The 16248-nt window shown below is 44.2% G+C and overlaps 1 protein-coding gene across 2 annotated transcripts in view; it reads left to right on the top strand.

Moving 5' to 3' along the window:
• Csmd1 (CUB and Sushi multiple domains 1) overlaps positions 1-16248 on the top strand; it is a 1661894-nt gene that overhangs the window by 1562528 nt on the left and 83118 nt on the right. For both annotated transcript variants that reach the window (XM_074055299.1, XM_074055300.1), the window contains exon 50: positions 4690-4875. In XM_074055299.1, coding sequence (XP_073911400.1) covers positions 4690-4875 — 186 coding nt within the window. The remainder of the gene's footprint in view (positions 1-4689; positions 4876-16248) is intronic.

The raw sequence follows: 16248 nt of genomic DNA on the forward strand, positions 1-16248 counted from the left end.
CACACGTGGACACAGTATTTGGGCAATTTTCACCTTCCTACATCCTTTCCCCACCTGCCCCCCACACACTGGTCCCAACCTCCCCAGGCAGGATTATCACCCGTTAAGTATGGTTTTAAGAGGTGAATGTGTTAGGGGGTGTCTGTCTTGTGCTGCTGTAATAGGACCATGGATGAAGCCCTGGGTTGGATCTCCAGCACAGCAAAAAATGAGCAAATGAAACCTACAGTGTGAATGGTTTTAAATTTGTAAAGGCAATCTCACATAGGGCTCTTAGTCCTGACTGGACACAGACATTGGAGTGTCTCTTTGCATTGATTTTTTTTAAACCAGTATGTTAAATCTCACATGATATATAAAAAAGAAATGTCAGCCTCCTACCTCTTTATTCTTTGGTCTCCTTTAATAGAATTAAAAGACTTGACCCTTGCAAGGGTCTTTACTCGTAAAACAAACAAGTGTATGCTATTAATGAGTGTGCATCTGTACACACACATAACAATCGTAGTGATTTGTCATTTATTAGATGCCTACATTGTAGTGGCAGACTACTAATTGTTGTTTAATCCTCATAATTACCTTTTCGATGTTGGTGTTATTAACCTGAGTCATGAGCCAATGTTTGCTAAGTAACTCAGCTAAAGTTATGCAGACAGCAAAATGCCACCACAAGAAATGAGTCAGAAATCTGACCTTGAGGACCGTGCAGAAGGTCATTTTACAGGATGAGTATGTGATCATTTGCCTGTGGTCCTGGGAAATGTAACACTGTGTAAGTACAATTAAAGAAAATGGTGAACTAAACAGAACTTTCTCAAAAGAAGAAATTCAAATGGCCAGAAAACACATGAAAAAATGCTCACCATCTCTAGCAATAAAGGAAATGCAAATTAAAACCACACTAAGATTCCACCTCACCCCTGTTAGAATAGCCATCATCAGCAACACCACCAACAACAGGTGTTGGTGAGGATGCGGGGAAAAAGGAACCCTTTTACACTGTTGGTGGGAATGTAGACTAGTACAACCACTCTGGAAAAAAAATTGGAGGCTACTTAAAAAGATGGACATCGATCTACCATTTGATCCAGCAATACCACTCTTGGGGATATACCCAAAAGACTGTTACTCCAGAGGCACCTGCACATCCATGTTTATTGCGGCACTATTCACAATAGCCAAGTTATGGAAACAGCCAAGATGCCCCAGCACTGACGAATGGATTAAGAAAATGTGGTATCTATACACAATGGAATTTTATGCAGCCATGAAGAAGAACGAAATGTTATCATTCGCTGGTAAATGGATGGAATTGGAGAACATCATTCTGAGTGAGGTTAGCCTGGCTCAAAAGACCAAAAATCGTATGTTCTCCCTCATATGTGGACATTAGATCAAGGACAAACACAACAATGGGATTGGACTTTGAGCACATGATAAAAGCGAGAGCACACAAGGGAGGGGTGAGGATAGGTAAGACACCTAAAAAACTAGCTAGCATTTGTTGCCCTTAACGCAGAGAAACTAAAGCAGATACCTTAAAGCAACTGAGGCCAATAGGAAAAGGGGACCAGGAACTAGAGAAAAGGTTAGATCAAAAAGAATTAACCTAGAAGGTAACACCCACGCACAGGAAATCAATGTGAGTCAATGCCCTGTATAGCTATCCTTATCTCAACCAGCAAAACCCCTTGTTCCTTCCTATTATGGCTTATACTCTCTCTACAACAAAATTAGAGATAAGGGCAAAATAGTTTCTGCTGGGTATTGAGGGGGGGAGCGGGAGGGGGCGGAGTGGGTGGTAAGGGAGGGGGTGGGGGCAGGGGGGAGAAATGAACCAAGCCTTGTATGCACATATGAATAATAAAAGAAAAATGAAAAAAAAAAAAAAAGAAAATGAAGAAAATTTATCCCTTTTGGTTGTACCAGAGGTAGGATATTTTCCTTGAAAGTTGCTTATATTTATTTGGCAATGTTAGGTACTCTGTGGAATGTCTGCCACAGAAGTGCAAAATTTTATAAATGAATGCAAGCATGAATGGTGAATGATTTCTAGATTTTAGAGGAAGCTGGCTTCATTCTACCAGTCTGATTTTAGCCTGTAAGAGTCATGCCATTTATTTATCTTGAGCCAAAAGTGTTATAACTCCATTTTTGATGGGCTGCCAGTTTCTGTAGTAAGCCAAATAGCCTGTGGCCTGCAGTGAAGATCATCACAGGGATAGAAACTACAGCTCAAAACAACCAGACACCCACAGCCAGTGGGTCCTCTTAAGCCCTACAAATCAGAGTCCCTTCTATTTGAAAGCGCCCAGGTTTAGCAGAGAAGCCACAAAGCTTGTCTGTCTTGGCCTCCCAGGTGTGAATCCTTTTAGGAGAAGCATCCCTACGTATTCGTAGCAAGTCCTCTTTCCAAGTTAACCCGCCTAAGGCAGGTCATTTCCTTCCCTGCTCACCTTAAGAATTTTAAGGTGCTGGATGCTGAGCACGCTGCAGCTGGTGGAGGGAAAATTGCGGTTTGGAGGCTGCGTAAATGGGTTTCTGAGAGAACAGTGAGGAAAGTAGATACTGGACATCGTGAGTTATGAACAGTCAGAAGGGGCGACGTTTATGAATTTGCTGCAGCTGTAAAGCGAGGTGAGCCACCACAGGGCTTAGGAGTCCCCTGTGCATGTGATTCCCTGACAAAGACATGGCCTGGGGAAACCAAAGGCTATTATTTATTACTTTAAATGTACAGAAAAAATAGAAATAAATAAATACAAGACCCCAAATGATGTCTACACCCTATGGACTTCATTTCTCACTTACTACAAGTAAGTGGTTTAGTGTGATTTTACACACACACACACACAACACACATTTCAGGAAGCTGGTACAGCAGATCAGAAGTTTAAGCACAAGAAATTTTAGACATTGGAGTTGCCGGAAGTTTGGCCTATATTAGCATGAAGTTCTCTTTACTCTTTGGTATTTTCCCACTGCATTTATTTATTTAGTATTTATGTATTTACTTAGTATTTCGATAAGGAAAAAAGAGCAAAATTAGTATGCCAAAATCTCAAGCCAAACCACAGATTTCCGGGAGCCCTGGCTGGAGGGAGTCAGTGACAGACCTGCTCCCCTGCACCGGTTCTGGGCACAGCCATCGGGCCACCTCAGGATGATCATTTCATCCTTCTGACTCTCAATTGTTTTAACTACAAAATTAATGGCTTATATAAATGCTCGCAGCTTGGCATTACATGTGGGAATTTTTTTTATTTTTAAATTTAATTCCACGTAGTGAGTAATGTATTTAATAGTGATTGGGTAAAATAGTAACGGGTCACTCATGTCTGCACCAGGCTTGTGGTTGCTGGGAACACCAGCCTCCACCCGCCTCGCTCTCTGCTTCCCTCTGTAACTTGGGCTTGCTTAACATGAGATTTCTTTCTTCTTTTTCTTATAAATAAAATGCTTATTCTGAGTTCTCCCATGTCTTAACTTGTTTGTTTTTTGTTTTTTTTTTTTTTTAAATTCCTCATTCTTTCTTTTGCTGGCATGGTCTTTCTAGTAAATAGCAGCTCTTCCTATCTCTCAGGGCTGTGCCTTTTCCCCAGGTCCTTTTTTTTTTTTTTTTAACTGCCTCCTGCACCTTAGCTCCTTAGGCTTTTTTCTGACAGATGACTTATAAGATACCAGATTTGATGGTCATAGGTGCATTCAAGATCTTAGATGAGGTTTTTGCCTTTTATGTGTGTTTCTATTGGAACAAAGCACCCGAGACTGGGTACTTTATAAAGAAAAGAGGTTCATTTGGCTCACAGTACTGAAGTCTGAAATTCCAGACAGCACAGTTCAGCTTGGGTGTGGGTGGAGCCCTGTAGCTACATCACCTCATGCAGATGGAGTCATTGGGGAGGGATTTGAAGGAAAGTGGTCAATGATGAAGACAGAGGCTGAGGACCTGCAGGGTCCCTCACTTCTGTCTCAACAACCCTCCAACTCCCCCAAGAACTAACCTGGATCCCAGGGGAAATACTTAATCCCTCTCAAGGTCATGGACCCCCCTGACTTCCCACTAGGCCCCATCCCTTAAAGGATCCACTACCTCTTAGCACCACCACACTGGGGACCATATGTCCTTGACTTTGGGCCATTGGGGGACAAGTCACATCAAACCACAGCATTTCTTAGCAGAACCTCCCATGCTTCAGGGAAAATGACTCAGAAAAAAGGGGAAATGAAAGGAAGAAGATTTGTGGGACCTGAGGGGGGTAGTGGTCCATGTGACACTGAGTCTTCCAAGTACTGATGCTAAAACTGACTTCGAGATACATTTGCGATGGTGAAAACTGTCTCATCCCTTCCCTTCTCTCCAGCAAACCAGGTGGCAGTGAGGCACTGCGCTCACCACTGGTAAAACATGTCAGACTGTGACTGTCCTCCTTTGGGGGTTGTCAGCCTTGAACCATCACTTCCAGAATCATCACTGTGTAGAATTTTATTCTGACCCATTTCCCATTATTCTAGCAATTTTTCCACTGTTTCTCATTAGTTCTTAATGTCCTTCAAAATTTGAAAACGTGTATGCTTATGACGTATCCTAGCAATATAATTAACCCGTAATTTTAGAGGTATTGAAAAATAGGAACAGTTAATAAAGTTCCATAAGAAAAAGCATGCATGTCTTTCCTTCCTTTTCAGCTGTGTCCTGTGGAATCCCAGAGGCCCCAGGAAATGGCTCCTTTACAGGCAATGAGTTCACTTTGGACAGTAAAGTGACTTATGAATGTAATGAAGGGTTCAAGCTAGAAGCCAATCAACAAGCAACCGCAGTGTGTCAGGAGGATGGGCTGTGGAACAACAGAGGGAATCCACCTGCCTGCAGACGTAAGTGTCCATATTTGGGGATTTAAGTAGGACCAGCATTCACTGGGGAGGGTCTGGGTTCGGGGGTGCACAGATCCCCACCACACTGTGTGCTAGGGTCTCTTTCATGAGCTATGACTCTTAGAGCTAGCCAGTTGAGTCCTGCTGGCTTCCTGGGAGCCCAGGACATGAACTAAAGCAGCAAATCCTCTTCTGTGCTGCTGTCATCCATGTGGGGAGAGCAGGAGAGACGACACGGAGCCATGGAGCATAGCCTCAGCGGCTCACACGAGACACCAAGATGTCATACCACACATACTTCCTCTGATCGCCATGTGATTTGGAGTTCTCTGAAACCAAAGGCGATGCCTAATTTGGGGGAATCTCACTGACTCTGCAAAACTTATCAGTGTTCAGTACATAGAACATCAATTTAATCTGTGAAGTGGGGTTGATTCTAGAAAGCTATTTCCACTGTACAATAGTATTCTTAAAAAAAATCAAAAGTTTGGCTTCAGCGTGAAACTCTGGTCTTCAAAAATAATAAAATTCTGAATCACAAAGCCAAGCAAAACAAAACAAAACGTCACACAAAGTTTACACACACACACACACACACACACACACACACACACAGTTCCTACGCAAGATTTTCAGTGCAGGCATATTAAAATTACCCTTAAATTGTAACTAATCTATCCTTCCAATGTCCCAAGAGTGAAAACTGTTTGTCAGTCTATACAGTGATATTTCGACTCTACTGACATTAGCAATGAGATTGACATGGTCTTCAGTTATAAAATTAGCTTATTGAGCTCTTTTTGTGTACTTTGGTCAAGCTAAAATTTTTCTTTCATTTAGCATTTTTTAAATTTTATCATTTTCACACTTACTCATGTGTATACATTGATTAGGCCACTGTCCCTCTCCTCCCCACATCAATGTAAAATTCTTTAGAGTCATTGGCTGTGACTGTGTCAATGTTTATGGAAAATAGTGGACTTCCTCTGGTAGTTTTATTTTTCTTGCTTTAATTTTCATCATTTTATTGCATTTTCTGAAAGACAAATAGACAATATCAAAAAGCATGAATACATCTTGGCTACTTTCTGTTCCATAGGTACTGTTTTACTGTAGTTAAGTACCATTGGAGACAGGAGGATAATAAGGTACATCGCCGTGTTCAGTCTGATGCAAATGCATCCTCCGAGGCTAAGTGAGGACTTAGCCTGATAAGCAGCACCGCACGCCTGGGGTTATCACCCTGAGGATTTCCACGTGCTTGAAGCTGAGTCACTTGCAAGTGCCTGAGGTCATTAATAAAAACTCCTGCCACCTCTAGTGTCCGCGGGTCCTCTGGATAACTCAGAGGTTGTCTGCGGATCTCAAGACCTGGGGAAGCAGGTCTCAGATGCCCTCCCAAGTGAGGGAAAGTCCCTGTTGCTCAGAGCTGAGCTGAGTCCACTGTCTGCTGAGTCCTGCATCCTTTCCCTTACACCAGGTCTCTCTCTGGTGATGATTGACATCGCCAGAGAGCTTCAGAGAAGCATCAACGTGCAGGACTGACCTGGGGATTCTGAGTTACCTGGACTTGGGTGGAGACCAGGCATCCGTTTCTCTTAGTCTTTATTGTTTTTCCAATTCCTCTGGATGTGAGGCATAAGACGTCAGGTCTATACATATTTTAAAGGAAACTCCATTGCATTTTTCCACATTTTTATTAGTGATATGAGTAGAATCTGGGATTTCATTGTGACATTTCCATAATGCATATAATATACTTTGGTCATATTCACCCCTCTATCAGTCTTTCTTAACCCTCTCCTCAGCCTTTTCAATCCTTCTTGGAATTTTGTAATGGGTTTTGTCACGACCTTTTCAAACACGCATACAGTGCACTTCTGTCATGTTTGCTGCCCTCACCTTCTCTGTCCCTCTCCCATCCTGCTGGTCACCCCCCCATCCCATAGTCCTGCTTTATATTCATTCCATCTTCCTTTTCTTTAGATCTAGCTTCCACAGGTGAATGAAAACATGCACTGTGTTTGTCTTTCTGACTGGTTTATTTTGTGTAATGTGATGGTCCCTAGTTCCATCCATTTTCCTGGAAAGTGACACAATTTTGTTCTTCGTTATGGCTCAATAATACCCCATAGTGTATGCAAACCATGTTTTCTTTTTCTGTTCATTGGTTGATGTGCACCTGCTCTGATTGCATAGTTTGGTTATTGTGAATACCGTTGCTATAAATACAGATGTGATAGAGTCTGTCTTTATTGTACGTTGACTTACGTTCCTTCAACTATATGCCCAGGAGTGGTGGAGCAGGAGCCCATGGATCTATTTTTAGATTTTGAGGAATATTAATAGATTTCCATAGTAGTTCGCTAATTTACATTCTTATCAACAGTGTACAAAGGTTCCTTTCCCTTTCATCTTCACCACCTTTTGTTATTTGCTTTTTTGCCATTCTGCCTGTGATGAGCTGGAATCTGAACTCAGTGTGGCTCAGGGTGTCGAGATCACTTCGTGTATTTATTGGCCATTTGTACTTCTGTTGAGAACTGTTTGAGGATTCATTTGCTCATTTATTAATTGGGTTAATTGCTCATTTGGTGTTTAATTTTTGGAGTTTTTTTAAACATATTCTAAGTATTAACCTCTTGCCTTGTATGCTGGTCAAGATTTTCTCCCATTCTGTAGGGTGTCCCTCCATTCCGGGAATTCAGAAACCCATTTTAGATTTGAATACTGACTGAAAAAGACCTGATAAATGACAGTCACTAAGTACAATGTTTATTCACACATCTTTTTTGTTTGCTTGCTTGTTTAATAGAATTTATTTCTAGTGTCATTTAAAGTCTGTGCAAAAGTCACAGAGCTCTCCCATGTCCTCCCCCCAGCACGCACATCATCCCTCACCCCGACCCTGCCATTATCCTGCACTGGTGATCACGTGTGTGCCTACACCTGTGTCCACAGTTTTCACTGGCGCTCACTCTTGGGGCTGTGCAGTCTCTTATTTAGACAAGTGTGTCAGTGGCACGTGTCACCATTTGAGCATCCCACAGGGTAGCCTTACTGCTCTGCATTTCCTCTGGACTCCAGCTGAGCATTCCTGTCTCCCAGAGGTCCCAGCACACACTGAGCTCTTCACTCATCCCACAGACTTGCGTTTTCCAGACACAATCAGATTGGAATCACACAGCATGTACCTTTCACCTGGACTTTTCTCACCTAACGCTGCCCGTTTGTGTTTCCGCCATGCCTTTTCACAGCTCAACTGTTCATACCTTCTTATTGGATAATCTTCTGTGGCCTGTACGTATCAGGGTTCACCCTCTCCTGGTCCAGGGTCTTAGTTGCTTCCATGTCTTGGCAGTTGTTACTAATTCTGCTATCAACATCCATGTGTGCACATTAGTTTCTAATTAATTTGGGTAAATAGCAATGAGTGTGTAGCTGAATCAGGCACTAGGAGTACTTTACATCTATAAGACTACCAATCTTTCTTCCAGTGCGGCTGGGCCACTTCACGTTCCCAGCAGCAAAGAGTGAAAGTTTGTGTTCCTTCAGGTCCTTGTCAGCATTTGGTGTTGGCACTATCTAGATTTAGGCCATTCTAGTGGATGTGCAGTGAGTTCTCATTGTTTTAATTTGCGTTTCCCCAGTGAGCTATGGTGTGGTGCCTCTTTTCATATGTGTATCTGCCATCTGTACATCTTCTTTGGTGAGGTGTCCATTCAGATCCTCAGCCTATTTTTAATTAGACTGGTCATTTACTTTTCAATGACTTTTATGAGTTCTTTGTATGTTTTGGACCACAGTCCTTTGTCAGAAATGCCTTTGCAGATTATTATTTCCTACCAGTCTGTACTTTGTGTCCTCATTCTCTTAACGGTGTCTTTCACAGAGCAGAATTTTTACTTTTCATGAAACCCAGCTTGCCAATTCTTTCTTCCATGGATGGCACCTGTGCTGTGATACCTGTAAAGCCATCATCAAACTTAAGACCACCTAGTTTTTCTCTAAGCTACCTTCTGAGAAATTTATATTTTCTGTACTTGACATGTGCTTCTGTGACCAGTTTTGAGTTGATTTTTTATGCCAGGTGTGAAGTCTGTGTCTGGATTCATTTCTGCATGGGACTATCCAGGTTTTTCAGATCATTTGTGGGAGCAACTGTCTTCTCTCTACTGGTTATATTTGCTCCTCTGTCAAAGATCAGCTGACTGTTTTTGTGTGGGTCTGTTCTGGGCTCTCTCTCCTGTTTTATTGATCTATTTGTACATTCTTTTCCTGAATGACATATATATTTCTTTGGCTAAAATAGACTAGAATAAATCTAACGCTTTTTTTCAAAAATTATTTGATACTAATTCACTTTGGACATTTAATTAAAAGAACATTTTCTAAAGTTCTATAAAGTCAGTCTTGCTCTAACTTGTCAATGCTTGTTGTGAAAGTGCCCTGAGTGACCTGGAACTCAGAATGGATACGTGCCTTACCTTTAAAGCTGGACGAAATCACTTCACCCGAAGACAGTGCTGCTCTGTGGCATGCAGATATGCATGTTAGTGACATTTTATTCTAACCAAGGAAGCATTGTTCTTACATTAGTTAAATGATGTTTCAAATATGCCTGCTGCTTCACAGGTCAAAAAATGGAAGAGCCTGCAGTGGGACAGAAGGCTTTCAGGCATGAACTCAGACAAATTTTATGTCTGTATGCATTGTGTTCAGGTGTAAAGCCCACATGTAATTGGGTTAAGCAACTACACACACACGGATTTTGGTCTCCAGAATGTCAGTTCAAGTCATTTATAACTTGGGTTGGCATCACAAAGCAATGTGAGCACTAACTCTAAGAATTCTGAGGACAAGAAACACTAAGTAACTTTTAAGTCCTTGGATGAGGTAGCAGAAGAGAAAAGCAGAGAGCTTGAAAAGCACGGAGGCAGACAAGGTGCACAAGCTCAGGTCCCAGCAGGAACCGTGACTGTTGGAGAGGGGTAACATGAGTGACCACCCTGGCATCAGGCACTAGAGAGGAGGTGGCTGCACCTGGTGAACTGGCAGTAGAGCCACAGTTAGAAGAGTAACTGTGGACATTGGGCTGTGACAAACCTGTGTCTGATCTATGGTGTTCCACTATTACAGCAGCCCTGTGAAGACAGATTGTTTCCTAATCTCACTGGTGTAATAAAAAGTATATACCTGTGTTGTCCTGTAAACTCCATGTGGTCACTTCCCTAGTGCTGCTGCAGGTCAGGCTGTGTGGACGCATTTGTCCAGACACAGGTGCTTTGGGCAGTGTGTGATCTACAGAGACTGTGCAATCCACTAACCACAGTGCTATGTGAGTTAAAGGGTCTCTCCACCACACTAGCCAGGGACACAGACAGTTCATATTAAGCTGATTTCCTGATAAGTAGGGACATGTATGAGAAGAGATGACGCAAGAGGCTTCATAGCTCTGAGAAATGTTCAGAGATGGGAGAAAACAGAAGACACAGACAGAAAGAAGCTGAGCAGAAGCCACTGGGGTCAGAGAAAGCTCCCAGTTGCCCACAGTGGATGGAAGAGAGTTCTGAGTTGAAAGGTGCCCTTCTCCTTCCATCCCTCTCGGCTCCAAAGCACCTCTGTGTGCCTGCTTCATCCCACACCACGCCAGTCAACCTGCCTCCTGATGGCCCTGCCTGGTCTCCCTCCAGTCTGCCTCCAAAGCACAGCCAGAATGGTCAGTTGAAGACACTGGTCAGCTCAGGACATTCCTGCAGGAAACTTACCAGAGCTCTCCTGGTAACTGGGCTAAAGCTTCCAAACCTTTCTTTATGCTGAGTTCACCTCTCCAAAAGATTGGCAGACACAACGTCAGGTGTCAGGAAGAGGTGGACTTGGATCCTACCTGCTTATGTAGGTCCACGCTCCATACTGATAGTTGCTGGCTCCAAACAAATCCTACTGTTTACTGCCTTCCAATCTTGGTCTCAATAACTTATGCAAATTAACTTGTTTAATTCTTATGACATATGCACTCTTATTGTCATGATTGTATAAAGGAAGCTCTCATCTGTGTAAATAAGTGAAGGTCACAGACATAGTAAGCAGCAAACTCAGAATTCAGCTCAGGGAAACCTTAGGAGAAAGGTCCTCTTAGGGTAGGTATGGTGGAGAACACCTGTAATCTCAGCACTAGGGAGACTGAGGCAGGAGGAGTGCCAGTTTGTAGTCAGCCTGGACTACATAGCGAGTTCTAGGCCAGTCTGGGATATATAGAGAGACCCTGTCTCAAAAACCAAAAACTAAACAAACAAAAAAGACCCTGTTTCTGATTTCCAAACTATACTGCCCCTAGGAATTTATTAGCTCTTGTGATTTTTATGTCTCATATAGGCTATGAAATTGAGACCCTAGCCAGAGCTTTCTGATAAGTACTGAGCGGGTGGTGGAGCCCCTGTTTACAGGGGACAGGGGCTGGGCCACATGGCCATCAGGACAGAGCAGTAGCTTCCTGTAAGAATTGGGAATGAGAGGCCATTTGCAGTTAAAAGACTGATGTTACATCCATTAAGAGAACTATTTTGTGCTTATTGAAACACCATATCATAGCACAGAAGGTAGCTTAATTTATATAGGCATTTCGCTTTTTCTGTTTTAAAGCACACATTTAGAGGTTCAATTGCCTTAAATTTACAATATAACAAATACCAACATTGCTTCCCGGCATGAAGACGTGATCGTATAGTCAATTAAGTGGTTCTTAAGCAGCAAAAAGTCAATTTGCAGTTAAAGCTTATTTTGAAACCTAATGCCACACGAGGATAAAATCATAGCATTTATCATGGAAAATCCTCCTTTTCATCATTTCAGATTTTCAAGTATTTTTCTCCCTGGTGTTTATTAGACATTGATATTTTGTTAAATCCCTTGCAATTCAGCAGTTGGAAAGTCTGCCCTATTTTTGGTTTTGGGGGGGTTTTCTTCATTTTGTTAGGACCCGGAATCCTATTCCCCCGAGAGACAGAGAGCCAGGCGTGAATGCAATCTACAAAGCAGAGTTTATTGGGCTGGCTAGCCAGGGTCGAGCTCCCACACGGACACGCAGGACCGGTTAGGAAAAACACGACCCTGAGCCTCTTTAGGGGAAATCTTATATAGACAGCGGTGGCGTGCATATTTTCATTATCAACATTGGGCAAGCAGGCAGAGCACATCTTGCGTGTACCTCACATCTTGCACGTACCGCACATCTTGCACGTACCTCCCGCTCACATTCCCCACATTCTATATGCCCTAACCGAGCCCTGCTGCATTGTTTATCTTATCTACACGGGGTGTTTGGTACTGGTTTCTCCAACAAGGGGGTTGGAGCCCGCTGAGACCTCCTATTCCTTTCATTCCCCCCTTTTCTTACGGCCTAAATTGAGGAATCATTCTCAAGGGGATGAAGAGCCTGATATTGTTGGCGGAGGACCAGAAGTTGGATAGTATTAATTCGACTTTTGACAAAAGTCATAAGTCGGTTTAGAATCCAGGGTCCTATGGTAACAAGTAATAGGATGATTATTATTGGCCCTGCCAATGCAGATAAAAGGGTAGCCAACCATGGGGACTGGTTAAACCACGACTCGAACCAGCTTTCCCCGGCCTCTTTTTCTCGTTTTCTTTGTTCCAGGCTCTTTTGAAGTTTAGACATGGAGTCACGAACAACTCCGGTATGGTCAGCGTAAAAACAACATTTTTTCCCTAGAGCAACACATAGTCCCCCCTTTTGGAGGAACAACAAGTCCAGACCTCGTCGGTTTTGAAGTACTACCTCAGACAGGGAAGTGAGGGATTTTTCTAGGTGGCTAATGGAGGTTTTTATTCTCTCTATATCTTTGTCTATGGCTGCACGCAGCGAAGACATCCCTTTCTGCTGGGTGGCCAAAGAAGCCATGCCGGTTTCTGTTCCTGCTAACCCTAGGCTGAGTAGGGTAGCAATAGTTACTGTGGAAATAGGTTCTCTCTTTTTTTTTTTTTTAACCATTTTTGTATTCCAGTATGAATATAGACTCTCTTCCGAATGATAGAGGATGCGGGGCAGCACAGTCACTATAACACAGAATTCTTTAGAGCTGTTAAACACCTTAGTTGATAGGCACGGGGTGAGTCCAGACCGCGAGCATAGCCACCACCCATTGTCCTTTGGAATTACCCATTTAATAGCATTTTCCCAGGTAGAACTGGCGTTAATAACAGTACATAAGTCCCGTCTGTTCTTTGGCACTTTTCCTAAGCAGGTTCCTTGGCTGCTTACCTGCTGTATGGTCAGACCTCTCTTACGGTCTCCCCAGGAACACTGAGTAGGGTTTTCCTCAGATGAGGTATCGTGAGTGGTGTTTAGCCCTATTGCCTCATAGAATGGGGGCCTCACATCATAACATAACCAACAGGAGTTAGTCATGTTAGGGTTGGTGTGGTTTAACGTCAGGAAGGCAGCACCCACTAGCTCCCAGAGGGGGTCTTTAGATCCGGTCATGAGACTGGGCCTCACCAGGGGAGGGCTGGTTTCTGATGGTCTTGGAGTTGTAACATTAGCCCGGGCTATGGTTGAGGGAAGGTGATGAGCTGTGGAAGGTCGGGGAGGTGGCTTTACATAGGGTGGCCTAAGTACCTTATTAGGGCCTATTGTTAGAGTAGAGACCGGTTGCCGCACACGCCGCAAGGTAAAAAGGGCTCCTGGATGATTTGTTTTGTAGAGTTTGACTCCCCAGGATTTACCCAATTTCCAATTCCTTGCCTTTTTTCCTAAATCAGTGAAATTTATCATAATGGGATTACAATTGGGGGGAGTTGGGCATCCCTTATTTATAGGTCTAGGTTGGTGGTATGTAATGCCAGATTGAGAGACTCTACTTAATTGAATAAGGTCCCCCTGTTTGGGGGGGTGTCCACCATATATCCCCTGAGCTCTCACAACCCCATGACTTACAATAATAGTCTGCAATTCCTCCACATTTTTTTTTGTGGTTGGGTTGGGGAGCGGGACAGACATAGAAGTAACTTTGGCGCAAATCCCATTGTCCCCTGCCAGTGAATAAGGCCCTTAAGTCAAAGTATAATTCTGGGAACCAGGTGCTGGGAGGGGTCACCTTGGAGGTCTGGTTAAGAATGTCTCCTGTGGATATATCTACAATCATCCAGGTCAGGTTAAAAGGTTGATGTGGATTTGTATGCCCCCAGCAAGTGGTGGACAGGGTTAGAAAAAGGAATAAAGTTACCGAGGTCCAGTATGAAGTTTGAGTTTGAAAGAATTGTCCTTGTGGTGGGACACCCTTTTTGTTGGCAGAAAGCCTTTCTTCATAGCTACCGGATCTGCCGGTCTGATGTGGGTGTAGTGGACCCAGGTGATAATCCCATTCTAGGAGGGCTGCGGAGCATCTGGAGTGTTTTTGTTTTTCGGAGCATCCCGTATCAGCCGGAGCTTGAGTGGGTTTGTTGGATGCTTCCGTGCAGACCAATTTTCCTGTTTTTTCTCCGGAGGGTGAGCCCGTCTTACATGGGAATGGTGTACCCATGCTGCAATCCCGTCGACCTTGAGGGCGGTAGGGGTAGTAAACAGTACAACATAAGGTCCTTTCCATCTAGGCTCTAGGGTTTTGGACTGATGTCTTTTAACCCATACCATATCCCCCGGGACTATGCCATGCTCCGTGTTCGGGGTCCTCTCTGCAGTATGGTACGCTTGAATTAGGGGCCATATTTGTTGTTGCACCTTAGCTAGAGCCTGTAGCATAATCAGGTAATTTGGGGCCAGATCACCTAGTCCCGGGCTTAAGGTCCTCTGAATGATGGGGGGTGGAGCCCCATACAGGATCTCAAAGGGAGTTAGCCCATGGACATAAGGGGAGTTCCGGACTCGGAAGATGGCCAAGGGAAGGAGTGTCACCCAATCACCGCCAGTCTCCAGGGCCAATTTGGCTAAGGTCTCCTTTAGTGTCCTATTCATCCTTTCTACTTGCCCTGAGCTCTGGGGGTTATATTCACAATGTAGCTTCCAATTGGCCCCCATAGTCTGGGCTAGTCCCTGCAGGACTTTACTAACAAAAGCCGGACCGTTATCTGACCCAATTGCCTCGGGCACCCCATATCTGGGTATGATTTCCTCTAGCAAAGCCTTTGCCACTACCTGACTCGTCTCCTTCTTTGTAGGAAAAGCCTCCACCCAGCCTGAAAAGGTATCTATGAATACCAGCAAATATTTGTACCCAAACTTTCCCGGTTTTACCTCAGTAAAATCCACTTCCCAACTTCTTCCCGGAGCCCTCCCCCGTTCCCGAGTACCTGTATGGTGCCCCTCCCTTCGTCCTGGTTTTATGATTGTGCAGCTGGCACAATCTTCCACAATTTGGTGGACTGCTATGGTCTGGTTTGGAAATCGGAGCTGCGCAGATGTCAACAAGTCTAGTAATTTTCTCCGCCCCAAATGGGTGGACTTATGTAAGTTAGCCAACAGGAATCGTCCGAGTTTTTCAGGCAGAATTAACTTGCCTTCCAAGTCGCTTTTCCATCCGTCTTCCCCTTCTCTAAAGGGGGAGTGGGCTCTCATCCAAGTGAAATCCTCTGTGGAGTATTCTGGTCGGGGGGGTAGCGGAGGGAGCTCTGGGACCGGCACGTCTATCGCCGCAACCGTGGAAGGTTGCCCTGTCTCCATGGGAGGACTTACCATTGTTACTCTCTTTGCTTTTTGATCTGCTCTGTTGTTACCGACAGTTTCCGGCGTCTTGGCAGACTGGTGGCCTGGGACATACATCACTGCCACTGCCTTTGGTTTTTCCACTGTTATTAATAGACGCTGGACTTCAGCCAGGTTTTTTAAGCCTTTCCCTTCTGCTGTGCGAAATCCCCTTTCGCGATAGATGGCTCCATGGACGTGGATGGTACCGAAAGCATAGCGGCTATCGGTGTAGATATTGACTCGCTTTCCTTTTGCCCTCTCCAGGGCCTCTGCCAAGGCAATTAATTCCGCTTTTTGGGCTGATGTTCCGGGTGGGAGGGCGCTGCTCCATACCGTATTTCCTTCTTGGTCGACTACAGCTGTCCCTGCCCTTCGGGCTCCATCTTGGAAAAAACTGCTTTCATCCGTGTACCAGTTTAATTTGCAGCCGGACAGGGGGGTATCCTTTAGGTCAGCCCGTACCTGTGTAACTTCGGAGAGGAATTCTTTGCAGTTATGGACAGGTGTCTGCAGTTCCGGGTTAGGCAACAAGGTGGCAGGGTTCAGGATTACGGGATCTGTGAATGTGATCCGAGGGGAATCCAACAAGAGCCCCTGGTAGTGGGTGAGCCTGGCATTCGTCATCCATTTCCCAGGGGGTTGTTTAAGGATTCCCTCCACCAGGTGAGGGG

Source organism: Castor canadensis, chromosome 14 (genome assembly GCF_047511655.1).
Source record: "Castor canadensis chromosome 14, mCasCan1.hap1v2, whole genome shotgun sequence".
Taxonomy (NCBI): Eukaryota; Metazoa; Chordata; class Mammalia; order Rodentia; family Castoridae; genus Castor; species Castor canadensis.